Source organism: Corvus moneduloides, chromosome 20 (assembly GCF_009650955.1).
Source record: "Corvus moneduloides isolate bCorMon1 chromosome 20, bCorMon1.pri, whole genome shotgun sequence".
In the NCBI taxonomy this organism is placed as follows: Eukaryota; Metazoa; Chordata; class Aves; order Passeriformes; family Corvidae; genus Corvus; species Corvus moneduloides.
In genome coordinates, this window is record NC_045495.1 from 6434124 (window position 1) to 6452050 (window position 17927).

The following is a 17927-nucleotide window of genomic DNA, read 5'->3' on the forward strand; positions in this document are numbered from 1 at the left end:
GTCTTTCTGGCAATTGGAGACATTCCTCAACAAACAGCACCTCAGGAAGGGAATGAAAGGGCAAACAAACCGTGAAACAAATCAATGAGTTCAATTATCTCTCTCTCTCTCGGAAAGGAAACTTTTCATTTTTAAGGCTGTTTCATGAAATCTTTTAATGACGGCCCTGCACACGGGTGCTGGGCACTCTGGCTGCAGAGCTGGCTGCTTGGCAGAGCTTTTTATTTGTTTTACATGAGACACAGACTCCCAAACACAGAGGGTGAAACAGGGAGCAGGGTATAGGGATCTCTCTGCAGAACAAGAACTCTACTTACCCTTTACATTACCACGACCACGTGGGATAAGAGGCTGTAGAAATTGTTCCCACTTTCCCTGAAGTGTCTCCAGCAAAGAGTGAATTTAGATTTATTAAGATGGTTAGTTACTCCATGGTTAAGTTATGTGCTCCTCACTCCTGGTTAAGGCTGTGTGCATTTCACAGCGATTTATGGCAGCCCAACTGGTGGATGACACAGTTCACAATGACGGAAATGGGTGGTATATTTTTATGAAAGCCATATGTGCCCCTCAGGTTATCTGTCTGATGTAACCACTGTATTCAGGCAGGTTAATAATCTCCATCCCATAAATGAGGAAAAACATAGGAAATGAAACATCAGTAAACACAATTTCTTGAGGAAACTATGCAAAGAAAGTTACCTGCTCACAATCCTCCCTTGTAACTCTGCTTAGCAGCAACTGTAATAGAAAGATTCCCTTTTCCCAGAGCTGAATTTTGAATCAAAGAAAGGGAAAGGAAGAAAAAGAAACCATTGGACAAAAGTTGCCATGGCACTTCATCTATATTTATATATATATAAGAATATATCTGGTTGTGAGTACAGTTGAAAACCCAAGTGACTTCAGCCCAGCAATCTGGGTTTCGAGGGGCTCAGCCCCACGAGGAGGGCCAGGAGGGCAGGAATTCATCCAGAGGGTGCAGTCCCCAGAGAACACAGGAGATTTATGCCTAGCACAAAACAAATCAACACCAGACTAGCCTAAAGCCCCTCACTAATAAAAACCTGTACAGAGGGAGGGAATAAACCCCCACTAATCAGCTGAAAGTTCATTAGCTCCACAGAAGGAATGAAGACAGGCTGGAGAGCTGGTGATCACAAGTAACCAAAGATCAGCTATTAAAAGGCACTGAAAATCTGCTACAAAAGGTTAGTAACCCCAAGGCAGTGCTTCAGTCAAATTTAATTTTTGCTCAAGATTTCTTACGAACAGGCACTGAGAACCTGCAAGCAAGACTTGATCAGCTGGGGTTTATTCTGGGTTTCAAGCAGCTGCATCCAAGCAAAAGAGGGGAAGCAGAAGTCCTTTCCTCTGTGTACTGCCTTGATTTCTCACTTGTGATCCTTGCTGTAGTACTGGTTGCCTTCCAGTACTCCAGCCCCTGACCAATCTCCCTGTGACTCAGTTTCTCAACATGTTAAAAATCTGGAAGGCAAGGCCAGCACAGGCACAAAATCACAGCCTCTGCTCTGCTGTGCTCCTGCAGAAACAGCAGAGAAGCATTAAGGGTTAATAATCTCAGGCTTACAGGATTTGTGTATTATGCATTTGTTTATTTAATGCTTTACATGAATGCTAATGAAGTTATTAACAGGCCTGCATGTTGTCTATTGTTTTTCTTGGGTTTAGTGTCTGCACCATCCTGCCTTATCCCTTCTGCTCCACGAGCTGGCCAACACCCAGCTCTTCCAAATCCCTGAATCAGTGTTCTATCCTGGATTCTCAGTTTCCTGGTCAAAGACTGCATTTTTTGAAACTTCTTTGTTGAAACATTATCTTTAAAAAAATCTCATCAAGATAAAGCAATTCTATTTCCCCACACCAGATATTTTCTGTGACACAAAACTGCAATCCCACATGGCCTTATTGTCTTTTAATTAGATCAGAGGATATGTAAATGAGACAATATTTCTTAGGCCCCATTAAGTGATGTCTCCAGGAGGATCAAAAGGGGCTGAACCAGGCAGGACACGCTCCCCTGACATCCACACCCTCACACTGACCTGCCCCACGCTCCAACTGCTCCTCAGGAAAGTCTTTGATTTACTGGAAATGCCACTGTTTTGTGGCCTTTTTGCTGCCAAAACTGCTCCAAGTCTGCAGACCAAAACCCCTTTTTTCCTGCAACCAGGGCACACAGGGCAAATGCAAGGGTGCAAGTGTGGGGGTGACTCCTGCATGTGCCAATGCAGGCAGCTCCCTCCCAGCTCTGCTTCTGCCACAGACATGAGGAAAAGGGCTCAAAGGGAAGTCAGAGATTTATATGGGAGCAGGCAGGAGAAATAATTGGGAGTTTTAAAGCAGGGATGACCTGTACAGCAACACAGGCACAGGACTTCATTCTGTAGCCTTTACCCCGAGTAATGGGAACACCCCTGAGTTCCCAACATCAACAGGATTGACTGATGACACAAATCAGAAATACTACTCTTTTTTAAAGCAACTGTGGAAAGGATAACATCCCTGCTTCTGCAGTCAGGTGGCTGATAGCTGGGGCATCATAGCAACTTTGTAAGGCAGAGATGGGGTCAGACCTACCTACATTGAGGTGTAGGTTTAATGAGGTGCTGAAAAACTTTGCTAATGAGGAAACAGCATAGGGATACTTCCATAAAGCAAGTTGTGCCAGATGCAGCTCCTGACAGTGATGGCTCACACCTTCCTGTTCTTGGAAAAGGCAAACAAAAAACCCAAATGAAAGCACTGGGGAATATGAAAGTTGTCTGTATGAAGCAGTGTGGGACTTGGGGGAGCAGGGCCGCCAGCTCTCACAGCAAACACCTGGATTTCCAAAGGGAAAGAACATCAAGGCAGAAGAAACAGACTGCCTTCCAGGATACAGAGTTTTAGTGCCTGGGATCTCACAAAGTTTCCTGAACTTCCATTCTCATTCAGGACATTCTCATCTCTTTCCACTAAATGAGGGAGCACAACTCCGTGATTCATTTCTCTGCCTGCGTGGGAGTGGGAAAAGCAGCTGGAATCCATCCCTGGAGCACAAGGAGAGTTTCCAGTACACACCAGTGCAGGAAGCCACCTACTAAACACATGGCCAGGTAGGGACAAGCACTGCAGCACCTGTCAGTATAACTCAGCAGCTTCTGGAGAGCTCTGCTTTGGGGCTGGAAATGGGTAACCCTGCAGGGCAGGGCCTGACTGGAAGCAGCTGAACTATTTGTTTCTGATGATTCCAGGGTTTCTCCCACTTGCCTCCCCCGCCATCCCAGCCCTGCAGGAGCTGGAGCACGGCACAGCCACGTGCCCTCCTGCTGTCACAGACAGGGCCTCGCCAGGAAGCGGTTCTGCACCAAAATAACTCTGTTGATTTGCTACTTTGCATTGAAAAAAAATTAAAAAAAGAAGACTGTTGTAATTTGCAGACACACATGAAAGAGCTGCGTGGAATCCAAGCTCAGCTGACTGGCAGATGGAAGCCCAAGGACCTTGTCCCTGCTGGGGCAGATGTGCCTCTGCCAGAGGGTTTTCCTCCCCTCTAACTCGCTCCTCTTCTTCCTCACACGGCCCTCCCAGGCACCTCCAAAGTTCAGCTGCTACAGGTAAAAGGACCTGCTGTGGTGAGATGGCTCAAAAAATTGGAATGTCCTTTAGCTGGCCTCACAGGGAAAGCCAGTCCCTGCTGGGAAGCTGGGATTGCAGGAACACAGTTGTGGTCCCTCTGCTCCTGGACTGAGGCCGCTGCACCAGCCTGAAGAGGTCTGGCTGACAAGAGCAAGTGGGGACAGACAGGACAGGGACACAGGGACACTCCTGCCCCTTGTCATTCCACACAGACCCACAGCCTCTCCACACAGCTTCATTCCCACGGAGAAGCCCTGGTTGCAGCCATGGCTGGGATGACCCACAGCCTGGCTGGCACAGTAGCCGAAGTACTTTGCATTTATTTAAAGATTTCCATCTAAGGATCTCATGTCAAGCCAAGGTTACAGATAACAGGGTGATGACTAGAATATGCTGGAATACCCTAAGGCTATTTTTTTTTTCTACTCTGGGTTGTTAAATAACACCAGCTTTTAGGCTATACTAGAAAAAGGAACTGAACAGTCTCACTGGAGGTTAAAACACAAACAAAATAGAAGCCTTGAGAGGACCTAGGGCACTTTGGTGCTGTCAGAAAGTTACATTAACTAATTGCAAGCGTTACAAGTCTAACAGAAGAGGCAACAGAGCCCAGCAACAGCACGAAATCCTACTGACTCCAAAGGCTCCATTTATATGGAGTTCTCAGAAAAGCTCCCTTAGAAATGAAAAATGAAAATAAATAACCTTTTGGTCAGTTTGTGGTTTATCATTTGCATGTCTGCATATTTCCAGACTCCAGACAAGGCTAGACTGTTGCCTTTGGGCATTATCCACTCTCCTTGTGCCTCAGTTTCCCTATCCAAAAGTAAAGGTTTATGCCAGTGCTTCAAGCAAGCACTCAGGATTTCACAGAACCAAGTGTTTTACAGGAACACTGAACTCTCTTCCCGTATGACTTTGCAGCTTTTCTGGTGTGATTGCAGGCTGAACCAGAAATGTGACAAAAAAGGCTGGTTTGCACACAGGCTTTCAAGCCCTCTTTCACACCAGAGCTTTAGGTCAAAATAAGAAGCAGATCTCCAAAGTATTTCCACTCATCTTCACTTGTAGGTTTTTAAGCAAAATACTAATGTCATAATAGTGACTTTCAGTCTGGTGAGTTTTGCATAAAGCACAGTTAGAACTTTGAACCTCAAATGGTAAAATGCAGACAGAGCTTTCTGTAAGATTCAAACCATTCAATTTTTCTTCTTTTTTCTTTTTTTCTTAAGAAAAATAGTTCTCTGTAACATCTTCCCTGGTTTTTCATCCCCTCATTGCCACCACTCCTGGGGTTTCACTGGTGCCAGTAGGACTAGAAAACCGAGGGAGAGAAAAAACTCTGAAAAGAGACATGGCCTATGAAGTTCTCCATCTCCCGTTTTTAGGGAAATCACTTTAAATACAGCAATAATTCCAAAGCTGAGCATTAGAAGTTAATGACTCATCAAAAGAACAGGAAATAGGAAACTTTAAGACCTTAAAGGCACAGCAAATAGAAGCTATTTCATGTCATGTACAGCACCACCACCCTAACTACAGTATTTCACGCTCAATGGGGGGAAGCAGCATTTGAGACCATCTATCACAGTAATTATGTGATGCTGGAGGGAGCACAACTTTATTTTTTATTCAGTTTGACCCCGAGCACCATCAAAATGGAAGACTACAAACATTTGAGAAGTGATATATTGGCACCAGCCAGCACTTAACCAAGACAGATTTGTTAAAAAAAGAATTAAAGTAAATAATTCAATCCTCACTAACTATTGGGAATTATTCCCCTGAAGTCCAAGTTAACTGAGATTTGCCCCAATGTAACAAAAGATTTCACATGAATACTTCAATTCCACCGCTTAACTTCCAGCAGAAATAACTCCTCAGGAATTCTCTAAAACTTGTGCTCCCCTCTCTCCAAGCCCAATTCTCCACTCCTTCCACACAGGAAAGCACATCTGTAGAACTTCATTCTACAGTGATGCCTGAAGGACAGGTCTGTTTGAAAATGCAGAAGAGGAGCATCGTTTACCCCAAAGAGCCAAAAACCACAGGCATCTCCTTCTGTTCCCATTGTCCTCCTGTGTCATCCTTAGCTGTGCTGCCAAAAAAAATAATAATCAGTCTGATCTATGGAAGGACAACAATTCTCTGCTCATATACTGGAGGCAAAATGTTTTTCTACAAGTTATTGAAAGTAGTTGTGTTTGGATGACTGCTTCAGTAAATACGAAAAGCTCCTTCTCTGTTGCATTCCTGTGCTACTTTTAGAAGGACAAAAAGTCTGAATCTTACAGAAAATCCACTGGTAACAAAACTGGTGGTGGCAGAGCTGCTTTGACTGACATCCTTAACCTAAACATTTTCTGGTTTGTGTTGTTTATGAAGGGTTTTTATTGCAGAACAGGGTGGGGGAGTGGGCAGTACCCCAAATACTCACAAGACTACTTAAAGCTGACTGGTGAAAATGCAGCATTTCAGTGAAATCCGATACTTTCTTTCATCAAAGGCAAGGAGCCTCAACCCACATGTTAACAGTAATGTAACAAGCCTACTGTATGTGCTGCAACCCAAGGTCCTTTTCCAATTAGAATTCATTTAGGTTAGGGGAGAGCAGGGGTCGGAGCAAAGAGGTGGCTCTGGAATTGATCTAAAACTGGAATCCGACCATTCAGGCTGGGAGCTCAGCTGGGAATCCCAAGCACTTGCTTGGATTCTGCAGCAAACCAGAAGAGCACTGTTAGAGAGAACAGTTTGTCCCTGGGAAATGGAGGAAATGTATACAGAATGTTTCTTTTTCTACAAAGAAAGAAAGAAAGAAAGAAAGAAAGAAAGAAGTCTGTTGCACTAGGGTAAAAAAAACCAACCCCAACATTCTTTAATTTTGCTGAAACTCAAGCCTGAGTTTGCTTTTCAGTGCCAGGTCTGACAGAATCTCCAGATCAAACTCATTAGTGTTGGTTAAATCCAGGTTTGCTGATAGGAATGTGTGGGACAGCAAACCAGTGTCAGGCCTCGAGAGAGGATGTGCCTCTTTAATTGAAAACGGCAGAGTAATCATTCATTTATTTAACCCAGAGATGATTATAATCTGAAAACCTTGAAATCCTCTTACACAACAACTGTTTTGGCAAGCCCCTCTGTGTTCCAACAAATATTAAACTGTGCTTGCCATTTGTCTAAGGAATCTTGTATTAATAAACATGAAGAAGAACACTTTTACCTCCCACACTCAATGACAGAAGAAAACAAAGACCAGCTGTATTCATCAATGGATCCTTGTTCTGCACATAAAGGCTAATTACATTTTACTTCAAGCCTACACATGGAAAACTTTGCTCCTGCCATCTTGTCAAAGGCAGCTTCTGATATTCCAGCTGACAGACTGCAATGACTGCACATAATAAACTTCTTTTTGTCATTAACACCTTCAGCGCCCAGCCCGGGGCTCTGCTGGGGCTCAGGGAAGGGGCAGGGGCAGCACACACCCACCTGCTGGGAATTTTGTACATGGGGATGACAGAATTGGACTGGAAATTTTAATTCCAGCTGCTGATCTCATCTGAAGGTGCCTGGCTGTGCATCTGTCCCTCCCTTTGCATGTAGAGTACTTTGAACGGGACATTGTGAAAAGATAAAACAAACAAGTTGACAGAATGATTCCCAACTTTTCAGATCACCACAACTGCTCTCCAGGATAAAATCCAGACTCCTTAAAGCTGATAATGAAGACTTCCCACTCTGTATTTCTTTTGCTTCTTGGGGATTTTTTCTTGTTTGAAAGATTTTCAAAGTTTCAAGTAGTTGAAAGACAGCTTTATTCTGAGACTGAAAATCTTAAAAGCACTGTTAGCTTTAAAAAATTGACAATTATCTGTTTTTTTCCTGAAGGCACTCCAATTCATCTGCATCAAATAAGCGTCTGTAAAACTAACAATTCTGGCCTGAGATAAAAATCACATGTTTTTAAAACATAAAATTAAAATTGGCAATACAAGTAGCTTTTCAGACTTAGATCAAAAGAGGGTTTCTCTTAAGAAAAGAATCAAACTGTCTTTCACCCTTTTTATTGGTGTTTCTTCAGCCTTTCTCCCAGCTTTTACAATTAAAATAGATGACTCAATTTCACTGTCTACATTCAGTTCTCTTTTCATGTTCTTCTAGATTTCCATATTGCAAAATTTGGGCTACAAATGCTACAGACGACTGTTGTTATGCAAGAACTATTCCTGCCATAAATATCCAAAACAATGATAAAATATTTCAGCTGTTATTAGGTCCTACAAGTTTGTTTTCACAGTACATTAGTCTGGGAGATAAAGTACAAGCTTAATGTCTGCTTCAGGATTCAGCTCCATGACCACTATATTCCAGACCCAGCCTTCATAATCATTCTGCTACAGAACACAATAAACTTCTTGTTACTGCAGATGCTACTAATTTCATGTAATTCTATATAAATTAGGTAAGAGTCATTCTCAAGATCATATAAAAAAGAAATATTTCTGTGTGAATCTCCCCGAAAGAATGGAACTAGAAATGCAAACAAATCTTTTGGAGAACAGATTTTGCTCAGTGTAAGATAAATTACAGCACTTAGGGAACCAGTATTAAAAAATGAAGCACTCTGCAAATAAACACATTAAAAAGGGTGAGGGGTTATTAGGTTCAGTGCCTACAACCACTGATCTCTGCCTGTCCCCCCAGAAGCAACTGCAAGATGAAGTAACAGCAACAATATCAGTTATGTACAGGAAAAAACAAAGGCAATCTGCAGGAATTTAAGGCTCCATCTGAACCAGCATTTGTTTACATCCCTCAGAGAGGGAGGAATCAATGAGGGAACAAAAGTACTTTTGATCCCCCTACACTGAACTCATCCTACAAGGAGCTCAAAGGAAACTGGACTCCCAGAGCCAGATCAAAATTCACCTGAAAGATTATCCTGAAGGATGTAAAAGGTGTTTGAACTCCAAGTGCTGATTGTTAACTACCACGGGCTCCATTTGGTGAGCTCTGGGTTCCTCAGGGGGGGGAATCAGATCCTCAGCAGGCACAGAACCACGGGGTGAGAAATTTAGAATTGGTGCCAGTTTGACCGGTTTTTAACCCTGGGCAGTGGGCACAGGGAGGTGACACTGAGCCCCAGCCCTTCCCTTGCAGTATCCCAGCCATCTGAAACAGCTGCTTCGTTCCCATCCCATTTCCAGACATTGAAATGACTCTTTGTGCTTAATCCCGCTGATCATGAGAATTCCTTCTCATTATTAACTTTCCTTAAATATGAAGGGTTCAAAGGAAACCAGCAGCAGTCTGTCTCTTTTGTTGTTCCCTGCCCTAATTGTTAATAAAACCAGAGGATAATTGGAAACAGTAGCTATTAAGAAGACAAGAAGATATATTTTTAAGACTACCTTCATGTTCTGCTTGAAAACAAGGAAAATCTGCCCAAAATGCTGCTTTTGCTAATTAGGGATGAACCTGGCAGAGCAAGGACTACTACCCCAAAAGCAGAAAGAACCAGGGTGCCTAAGAGTCAGAAATCCTTTACTAAATGAAGCTTTGTTTTCACTCAGATGAGAAGATCACAGTAAAAATACCTTATTTCTCAAACTGACCTATTTCTAAATAAAATACAAGAGATACACAGAGTAAGAGATACGCAGATGAAGCACCTGAGAATGAAACCAGGAATGCAGCAGCGTGTGTGCCAGGAGAAGTGTCTTGTTGGGGGGAAGAAAATATGAAAACTAATAATCTCTCCATAGGAAGCCAAATTATGACCATGTTTTCCAAAAAACCTGGATGCCTGAACCTCCCTCGTCTCATCTCTCTCCAACAGACAGACGCAAAACAAAAAAATCAGTGATACCCTGAAGGAAGACATAGAAAGAAAACAGGGAAATCTTACTTTGCAGTAGTTTCTTCATCATATTTTGTTTTCAGATCAAATAGTTCTGTCCTGGTTTTTTCCAAGGCTAAAAGGCATAAACATGAAGCATTACAGTACTGAAATAGCAGTGTTCAGTCATAAATAAGGCAGTACATCTCCTGATGAAAAAAAATAAAGCTGTACACCTCCTTAGCTTTATCTTTCTACCTAGGTAAACCATTATGGCTTAGAAAAAACCATAGGGTTTGGACTTTTTTCACAATTTCTTACAGTATTTCTGTCACATTACAAAAATTCCCAGTTTCTGCTTAACCAAGCCAGACATTATTAGTTTCTTATTAACTGGCTAAACTGCTTATTCCCTTGAAATACTTATTGCAATAGTTCAGGGAATAAAATTTCTTCTGTTCTCATAGTAAACAAAGCCGAATGTGTCCCGATCTGGAATTTTGAAGCATGCAGAGATGAAAACTCATGGCAAGTCATAGCAACAGGCAAGAAACAGGGTTCACACTGATCACTACAGATATTTATCAGTTTGGAAATGTGTGGAACCAGAAGACATGTAGATGGTAAGTGCCACGCCCTGCTGTAGTTTCAGGGGTGCTCAGATTCCGTGTGTGCTCCGTGGCCTTGTCCCTGTATTTGCCAATGACTGGCTGCCACAGGAGCATTTGCTCTGATTCACAAAGCACATTTGAGCTCTGCTGGACCTCCCTGCCCTCCAAGAGCTGCTTCGCACCCAGTCCTGACACACCCAAAGATCCCTGTCCTCTCACCTCCCACCTGATCCCCTGGAAAAGGTCACAAAAGCGACGCCAAACCTGTTTGCAAAGCTTGAACTTTGTGTTCAGCTTCCTCCAGCTTCGAGGCTGTCGACATCTGTGTCTCCTGCAATTTTCTGTGAAGGGGAGAGGAGAGGTGAGAGCAGAGCTCATGATCACGTCAAACAACTCATCTGCGCCTTACAAATTTGGAGGATGGAGCGATTAAACATCTCAACTGGAATCAGACACCTGCCAACACCACACAGGCTACGAGGTGCTTCCGTGGGACCCATACATCCTGTCACGCTGTGAGATGCTGCTCCTACTTTGTGGTCCCACTTATTAAAATTTTAACAGTGTAGCCACCTCATAACATAAGCTGTGAACATTATACAAGAGTTGACTGCTATATAAATGACAACTTCAGTGGAAGGTTTTCTTGAGCATAATTTGTTTTGGAAATGTCACACACATTGAGAAAATTGTCACCAAGCACCCTCTGTTGTACAAAGTTAGTACAAGAAGAATGATACATTTCCATTTTAGTGTCATAATGAAGGAATTTGTTGCCATAACTGATGGAGTGAATAGATGCAGCAGCTGTTTCATCAGAGCTGTAATGGGTGCCAAATGCAGCAATATTATTAGCTACTCTTTAAGAAAACACACATATTTCAAAACAAATCTCACAGTGATATTTTCTATAGAACATGAGCAAAACTTTAATATGCTCACATTTCTTATGTCCACAGGCAACATTTTCTTGTTTGTGTCAGTTAAACTCATTTTTACATCATCTGGCCATGCAGCCACTGCACTCCTTGCTTAGGGGCCAGGCTGCAGGAGTTATAAAACTCATCTTTGAAAGGAGCTGCTCCAACATCTCCCAGGAGCCGTGCTTTTTACAACTCTGCGTTTAGGATATTCTGCAGATCTCAGAATTGTGAAATGGCTTATGAAACTAGCAGCATCCTGCCTGCACTCCATAGGGTGCATAAATTTATTCTCCAACACTGCTGACCAGGTTAATAACTATTTATAGCGAGAATCATGCGTCAGTTCCCTTCATACCGAACCATATACTTTGAGACCTCAAAACCTCTCTCACACACACTTTTATTTGCATTTCACGACCTGCCATTTTGTTTTATTTTTAAGTACATTGAAATTGCAGTTGTTAAAACCACTGCTTACAAGCTGCTTATCAAAAAAGCAGCCACAGGTATTGATGAATCAAAAAAAAGCTTTGCATTCACTGTAGATTCTCCCCACTCAGCCCTGAATTTAAACAAACAACCCTCCAACTAAAAAGCTCACGTGAACTGAAGGTTTTCCACGCTATGTTGAACATATTATAGCTTCAGTGTTACTGCTCCATGGGAGAAATAAATTCTCGAGGCAGGGAATGCAGCCTCAAAGAACTCCCTCTTTAGCCCTTTGGTTTTCTCCTGCCTGATTTATCTGCCCACCAACCTAAAGATTCAAACGCTCCCTGCTCATTTGCAGAAGACCAGAAATACATCCAAAAATCAGTAATAAATAATGAAAACTCTTCTTAATTTTGCAAGATGCAAACCTTCCCAGGACAATTCAGGAAGACATCCCCTCTCTCAGCCATCCCCAGGGGAGCAGGGGTGGTGCATCCCTGGCCCAGGCTGTGGGTGCAGTGGTTGATCTCGCCCAGCCCAGGGTTGCAGAGCCTGTGCCACGGTTCTGTGACACACAGGGAATTACCCTGGCTAATGGAGACAGATTGGTGTCACAGAGGACAGCACAGCCAGGGAGGAATAAAAGCAGGTTTGCACCCTCCTGAACATGACACCCCCCCACCACAGCACGGAGAAGAGACAATCTGTCCTTGTTTCTCTTCCACACTCTCCCGATTGTTTTTCTGGGCGAAGTTGAGTATCAAATGATTCCGTGTCACACGCATAAATCGCCAGAATCACTCAATAGATGAGCTGTCTCCAGCCACCAGTCCTGGCTGGGAAGATGAAACAGAAAAATACCTCTCTCCTCCCCCCCAGCACCCAGAGCCCAACACACACACACACACACACTCACCTCTCCTTCTCCGCAAAATCATTTTGTAACTTTTGTTCCTTTTCAAGGGCTATGTTCTCCGCTTGGTTCTTCAGGGTCTGTTCATATTCTCGGATTTTCTCCTTAAGTGCTTTTATTGTAACCTCTGCAGAAAAACAATAGGGGAAGAATGAGTTTACACAGCTCCACGTGGTTCCACAACACAAGGCTTGCTTTACCCTGTAGGCTCAGTGTGTTTTAAACTTTAGCTCTTCAACTCTGACACAAAATCAATGGATATGAGTCCCTTTGGAGACCTTTTACTCCCTAAATGTTAAATTGAACTTTAAGTGTTTAGGTTGAGAAGGATCAATGGAGTTTGCTGGAAAGCAGAGTGAAGAAGGTTCCTCTAACATGACTTTTTTAAAAAAAATAAGGGGAAAAAAAAATCAATTGTAAAATATAATATCACCTTATTGACTAGCCTAAAATTAGCTCAGTGCTGAGTGAAGATTAATAAAGTCCCAGTGTAGGTTTAAGTATGCATTTACACACAGGACACTTAATTCACCTAACTGTGCTCGTGCACTAAGAGGCAGCTCCACCATGGTTCATGCACAGATGCAATCTCACAGTTATTGAACACGTATCTGGGATACAGCTCTGCTCTGCTTCCCAGCTGATGAGAAACCGGGCAGTTGGGATCCAACTGCTGCATTAACAGCAGGCACTGGAGCTCTGCATGTCCCACTTGCTGTCGCTGCCTTGTCATCCACACCAGGGTTTACACACAATCATCGATTATTTTAACTTTCTGAGACACTTGCAGCCTTCCAGGGAATTTGCAGAACCTTTCCCTCAGATAAAAGAGCTCTCCTGCATTTCCCCATGCCCAGCAGTGGATGAGAGCAGATGCAGAAACCTGCAGAGCTACAGCTCAGCATCTCCTTACGTGCCCCGATCTGTTCCTACGTGAAAGCCCCGTGATCCCACGCACAGGAAAGGACTGAATCCTTATAGGGCTCAGAAGAGGAAAAGCAGGACATTCACCAGAGTATGCTTTGTAACAATAATGGAATTTGGAAAAAGCCTTGGACTGCCAGAAGACTCAAAGCAGCAACATGGTTCAGAGTACTCACACTGGGATGCGGGGAGGGGGGTGGTTAAAGACATCAGCTTATTAACAGATGCCATTAATAATGCTTGAGGATAAAATAAAAACTTTTGGTCATGAAAAGTTTCATAGTCTGCAGAAACATCCTAGGAAGACAAATCTTAATATGAAAAATAAACCCTATGGGCTTGGGGGAAAAAACCCTCAACAATATCACACAAACCTACACGCAATCCTTTCAAAATCCCGATGCTGAGAGTTGAGCAGGGAGCTGTGAAGCAGACAGGAGGTAGCTGGTGACATGATCTGCTGTCTGGGCACCACCAAAGGCAGCTTGGGCCACTGTGACCACAAAAAAGGCAGGGGGAGAGTGGTAAAAATGCTTGCCAGCAAAGCAGCTGCCTCTGCCTGAAGGAGCAGGATTTTGCTGGCTGTGCAGAAATCAGCTGAGGCTCATTACTGAGTAACAGGCCGTGAAAAGGACACGTCACTTCTTTTTTTTTCTTAAGCAAAGGGAAATTCTTCCCTGAGATCCGGGAAGTCATACAAATCCTGATCTCTTCCTGAATAAGCAAAGGATGATCCTTCACACAGACAACGGGCAAAGGGTGCTGCACTCTCTCCTGGGGACACCTCTGCTCCAGGTGTTTCCAGATATAAATCTGCAAAAATATTCTGGTATATGGAGAAGCAGAGAGCAAAATAATCCCATGGAAACGCACATAATTGCACCTTGACTACATTTCAATGTCTAATTTTAAAAGAAAACAAAACTACAAAAACGAATGCAAGAAGTGCACAAATATGGGGAAAAATGTAACTGTTGTAATAAAATCTGATTTTACCTTTAAGCACCTAACAATAGATGTGCTGGACAAGTACAGCTGAATCCTCTACACTGCTTGAAGCACTAAGTGCCTTCTTCAGTGCTCAGGTCAGCTACAGCTTGTCAGGCACTGCCATTTATACCAGTTTTGGAAGAAGTTCTTACAGGCACCGCAGAGCTCATACCAGCCCTCCAAACAAAGAGATTAACTGATCAAAGCACCCTTAGCTAACAACAGCCTTTTCCCTGGATAGCTTATTAATCCCTGTTTGAAACAGAGAGTAAAACTACTGCACTGGAGTGAAAAACACCACAAAGGCTACAGTGGGAAAATGGAAAGGAAGTTCCAGCACACCAGGGAAAACAAAAAATGCCAGTTTATGAGTGGTTGTAGCAAAAAACTCTACAAGTCAAGAGCTTTTCCACTTTGTGGGATGAACCCCCATGTCATACTGGATGCACAGCCTCAGGAAAACTCTGCACAGTGAACTGCAATGATTGTACATTTCCAGCAAAAAATACAGTCTTGTTTAGAGCATTTACAGTTCCAACGTGACATCTCCTGCAGTCCAGCCCAAGTCCTAGCGTGCTGATACCTGTCCTCTCCAGGGGTCACACCCTCTACATTGAAACAAAATATAATTTCAAAATATGTAACTGCGTAGATGTTCCCTCAGCAAAAAATGAGATTTAACAAAACCAACTTAGTTGCTAACACAGCTTTCAATTGTTACTTGGGTGCAACAGCTCCATAATATAAAAAATAAAACCTCCACTTTTCCAAATGCCAAGACAATTTACCTTTCCACCATCCAGAACTGGGCATTAACAATGGAAATGGAAAGTCCCATGGATAGACAACTAGGTGTACAGCTGAGAAAATTGTGTTTCCTGGTGCAGGAAACTTTATTCTGAACCACAAGATAACTTGAGCAGTCTTAAAACCAACAGGCTTTAAATCTCATTGAGATTTTCATGTACTTTAGTCTTAAAACTTATTAAAACTTAAATAATTTAACAGTAATAGCTTGTATTTACATTGCTCTATCGATAGTCTCTAGAGTAAAAATAAAGTGCATATGCTGAATGTACTCCAGTAGTACACTTAGATAAGGAAAAACAGTACAGAAAAAGTTCCATTTTGTACAGATTCATATGTGGGTATAAAATACTGAATTTTTGTTTTTGTCTGTGCAAGCTGCACATCCTTCAAGTACCAACACCCACGTTCAGCTTGATGTCAGTACCAGCACTGCCTCTCATAAAATGTCACAAATAACGTCAGTCAGGTGTAATTTTCAGTGCTGAAGGCTACAACCAAATATGCAGAATAACAGCCCCATCCTCTGACTTGGTGCTACAGTAAATGAAACTTTTAAAGAAATCTAAAGAGTCTGCCCAAAGCCGTATCTCCACACACAAATACAGAAGTGGCTCTAATAGACTATTGTACTTTTTATACTGAATTTCAATGCTACTGTCACCTCCACCTCTAAGAAATAAAATTGAATTCAATCCCTGTCTTCAAATTTCCATGTGCATTAAAAGCTGATAAAATGGTTGCAACCTACCCTGATTTTTCACCTCGGCGAACTCTTTATTGTATTCCTCCAGAGTTTCCCTAAGTTTCTGGTTTTCTGTTTCAATATCGTGCATACGTTGAACCTTCAGCTGAAGCTGCTGTCCTAAATCCAAGGCTGGAACCGGATCTGAAAAAGAAACAGTAAAACAAAATGTAACAGGAACACTTCTGCGACCCAAGCAGCTCAGAACACAAGTGTCCTTTTTTCTCCAGTTTGGTGCCAGCAGGGCCCTACCTTGAGTTATTAGACCTGTACATTCCTCACATCATATATCCTGCAAACTTCAAAAAACCAGAAATATTTCATTCTATCTATGTTCCCTTTAAATTCAGAGCCAGACTGAGAGGGCTGGGGGTGTTCACCTGGAGAAGAAAAAGCTCTGGGGAGACCTTAGAGCCCCTTCCAGTGCCTAAAGGGGCTCCAGGAGAGCTGGAGAGGGACTTTGGACAAGGACCTGGAGTGACAGGACAAGGGGGAATGACTTCCCACTGCAAGAGGGCAGGGTTAGATGGGATATTGGGAAAAAATTCTTGGCTGTGAGGGCGGTGAAGTCAGCACAGGGTGCCTTGGTTGTGGCTGCCCCATCCCTGGAAGTGTCCAAGGCCAGGCTGGATGGGGCTTGGAGCAACCTGGGACAGTGCAAGGTGTCCCTTCCCATGGCAGGGGGTGGAATTGGATGGGTTTTAAGGTCCCTTCCAACCCAAACCATTCTGTGATTCCATGAAATTTGGACATGGCTTCTTCATCCTGGCACTAATCCACAGGACAGTGTTACTGGGTGCAGACAGCCACGATACAAAGAGAGTTTTAAGTGCCACATTTTTTATTGCAAAATGAGAATTTTTGGGTGAAAAGCAATCAAACTGCACAGCTCACTGACAGCTACTGTCCCTCACAGGCCTCTGCTTGTACAGGAGTGAATTTCCAAAGCAAACTGTGCCCTCCTGCACAACAGAGCTCAAACAGGTTCTGTGACCATGGAGATCTGGGTGGTACTTTTTCTAATTGACAGATCAATAATAATCAGAAACGTTGTGTGGATGTAATTAACTCCACAAACCTTGGGTTTGGATCTCTCTTTTTCTTGCGCTATTAATCAATGTCCTCTCAGTATTACCGCTCTGATGTTCATCCCCTTCTGGTAATGAGGGTTCTCAGCACACACCTGACATGTGCACGTGTGATTTATTCTGGGACTTCTTCCCAGTCAGGATAGGAAAACTCCGGAGTGTGATGGACTTATAAAAGATTATTGAATATATTTCTGCTATGGGCGCCAGCATCTCTTGTGAAATGGCTGCAAAGATTTAGTCTCCTGTTGAGGAATGCTAAACACCAAACTCAGTGGATCAACAACAGTATATATTAGGGAGTTCACTTAATTTTCAACCACCACAGTCATTAATTTTTCAGACCACCCTCAGTTCCAGTCTCTGGAAACACATAATAAGTCTATTGTACCTCTGTTAACACATTAAGCATGAGCCTGTGTGTTTTTTCAATATGCCAGCGTTGTTGCATAGTTTATAGAAGAATAGCACTGGGTTATGTTGAGCTCAGAGACATTCTAAGTAGCAGCCTGCTGCATTTTGTTACTCGGGTTCTTCAACAGCTTATGGCATTACCCTGTTCATAATACAAAATCTAGGTTGCTTGTCATCTGTTCTCTCTACATACATAGTTTATGACTACATAGCTTTTTCATTTATGCTTTTTAGGCCAAATACTTTTCGTTATTATTATCTGTATTAAAATATTTATAATAAATCAAACTTAAAATGTTATTGTGGCAGAGACAGTGGGGGTACAGGTAAGGAATTAAATAGAGAGCTGCAGTGGCAGCAGTAGCACGAGCTGAAGGCTCTGCAGTATTTATGTATGGTCCAATTACGGTGTGGGCTGTCACAACATCCCCCTGCTCCCAGGGAGGTCCGCGACCTTCCTCCGCAAGGAGCGTTTTGTCACACTCCTGCAGCTCAGCATTCCCCCAAAGAGCCAGCCCGGGACATTCATCTGCTGAGCACAAAGAAAGGCTGGATTGTCTCGCTCTGGCCACGTCTTAAATTGTTACAGGAACCTCGAA

The 17927-nt window shown here is 42.9% G+C and overlaps 1 protein-coding gene across 9 annotated transcripts in view; it reads right to left on the minus strand.

The window, feature by feature from the left end:
- Positions 1–17927, minus strand: part of CUX1 (cut like homeobox 1) — a 270225-nt gene that overhangs the window by 119638 nt on the left and 132660 nt on the right. For all 9 annotated transcript variants that reach the window (XM_032130115.1, XM_032130112.1, XM_032130116.1 and 6 more), the window contains 4 exons: positions 15833–15970; positions 12364–12487; positions 10357–10433; positions 9551–9617 (listed from right to left, as the gene is read on the minus strand). In XM_032130115.1, the coding sequence (XP_031986006.1) occupies positions 9551–9617; positions 10357–10433; positions 12364–12487; positions 15833–15970 (406 nt within the window). The remainder of the gene's footprint in view (positions 1–9550; positions 9618–10356; positions 10434–12363; positions 12488–15832; positions 15971–17927) is intronic.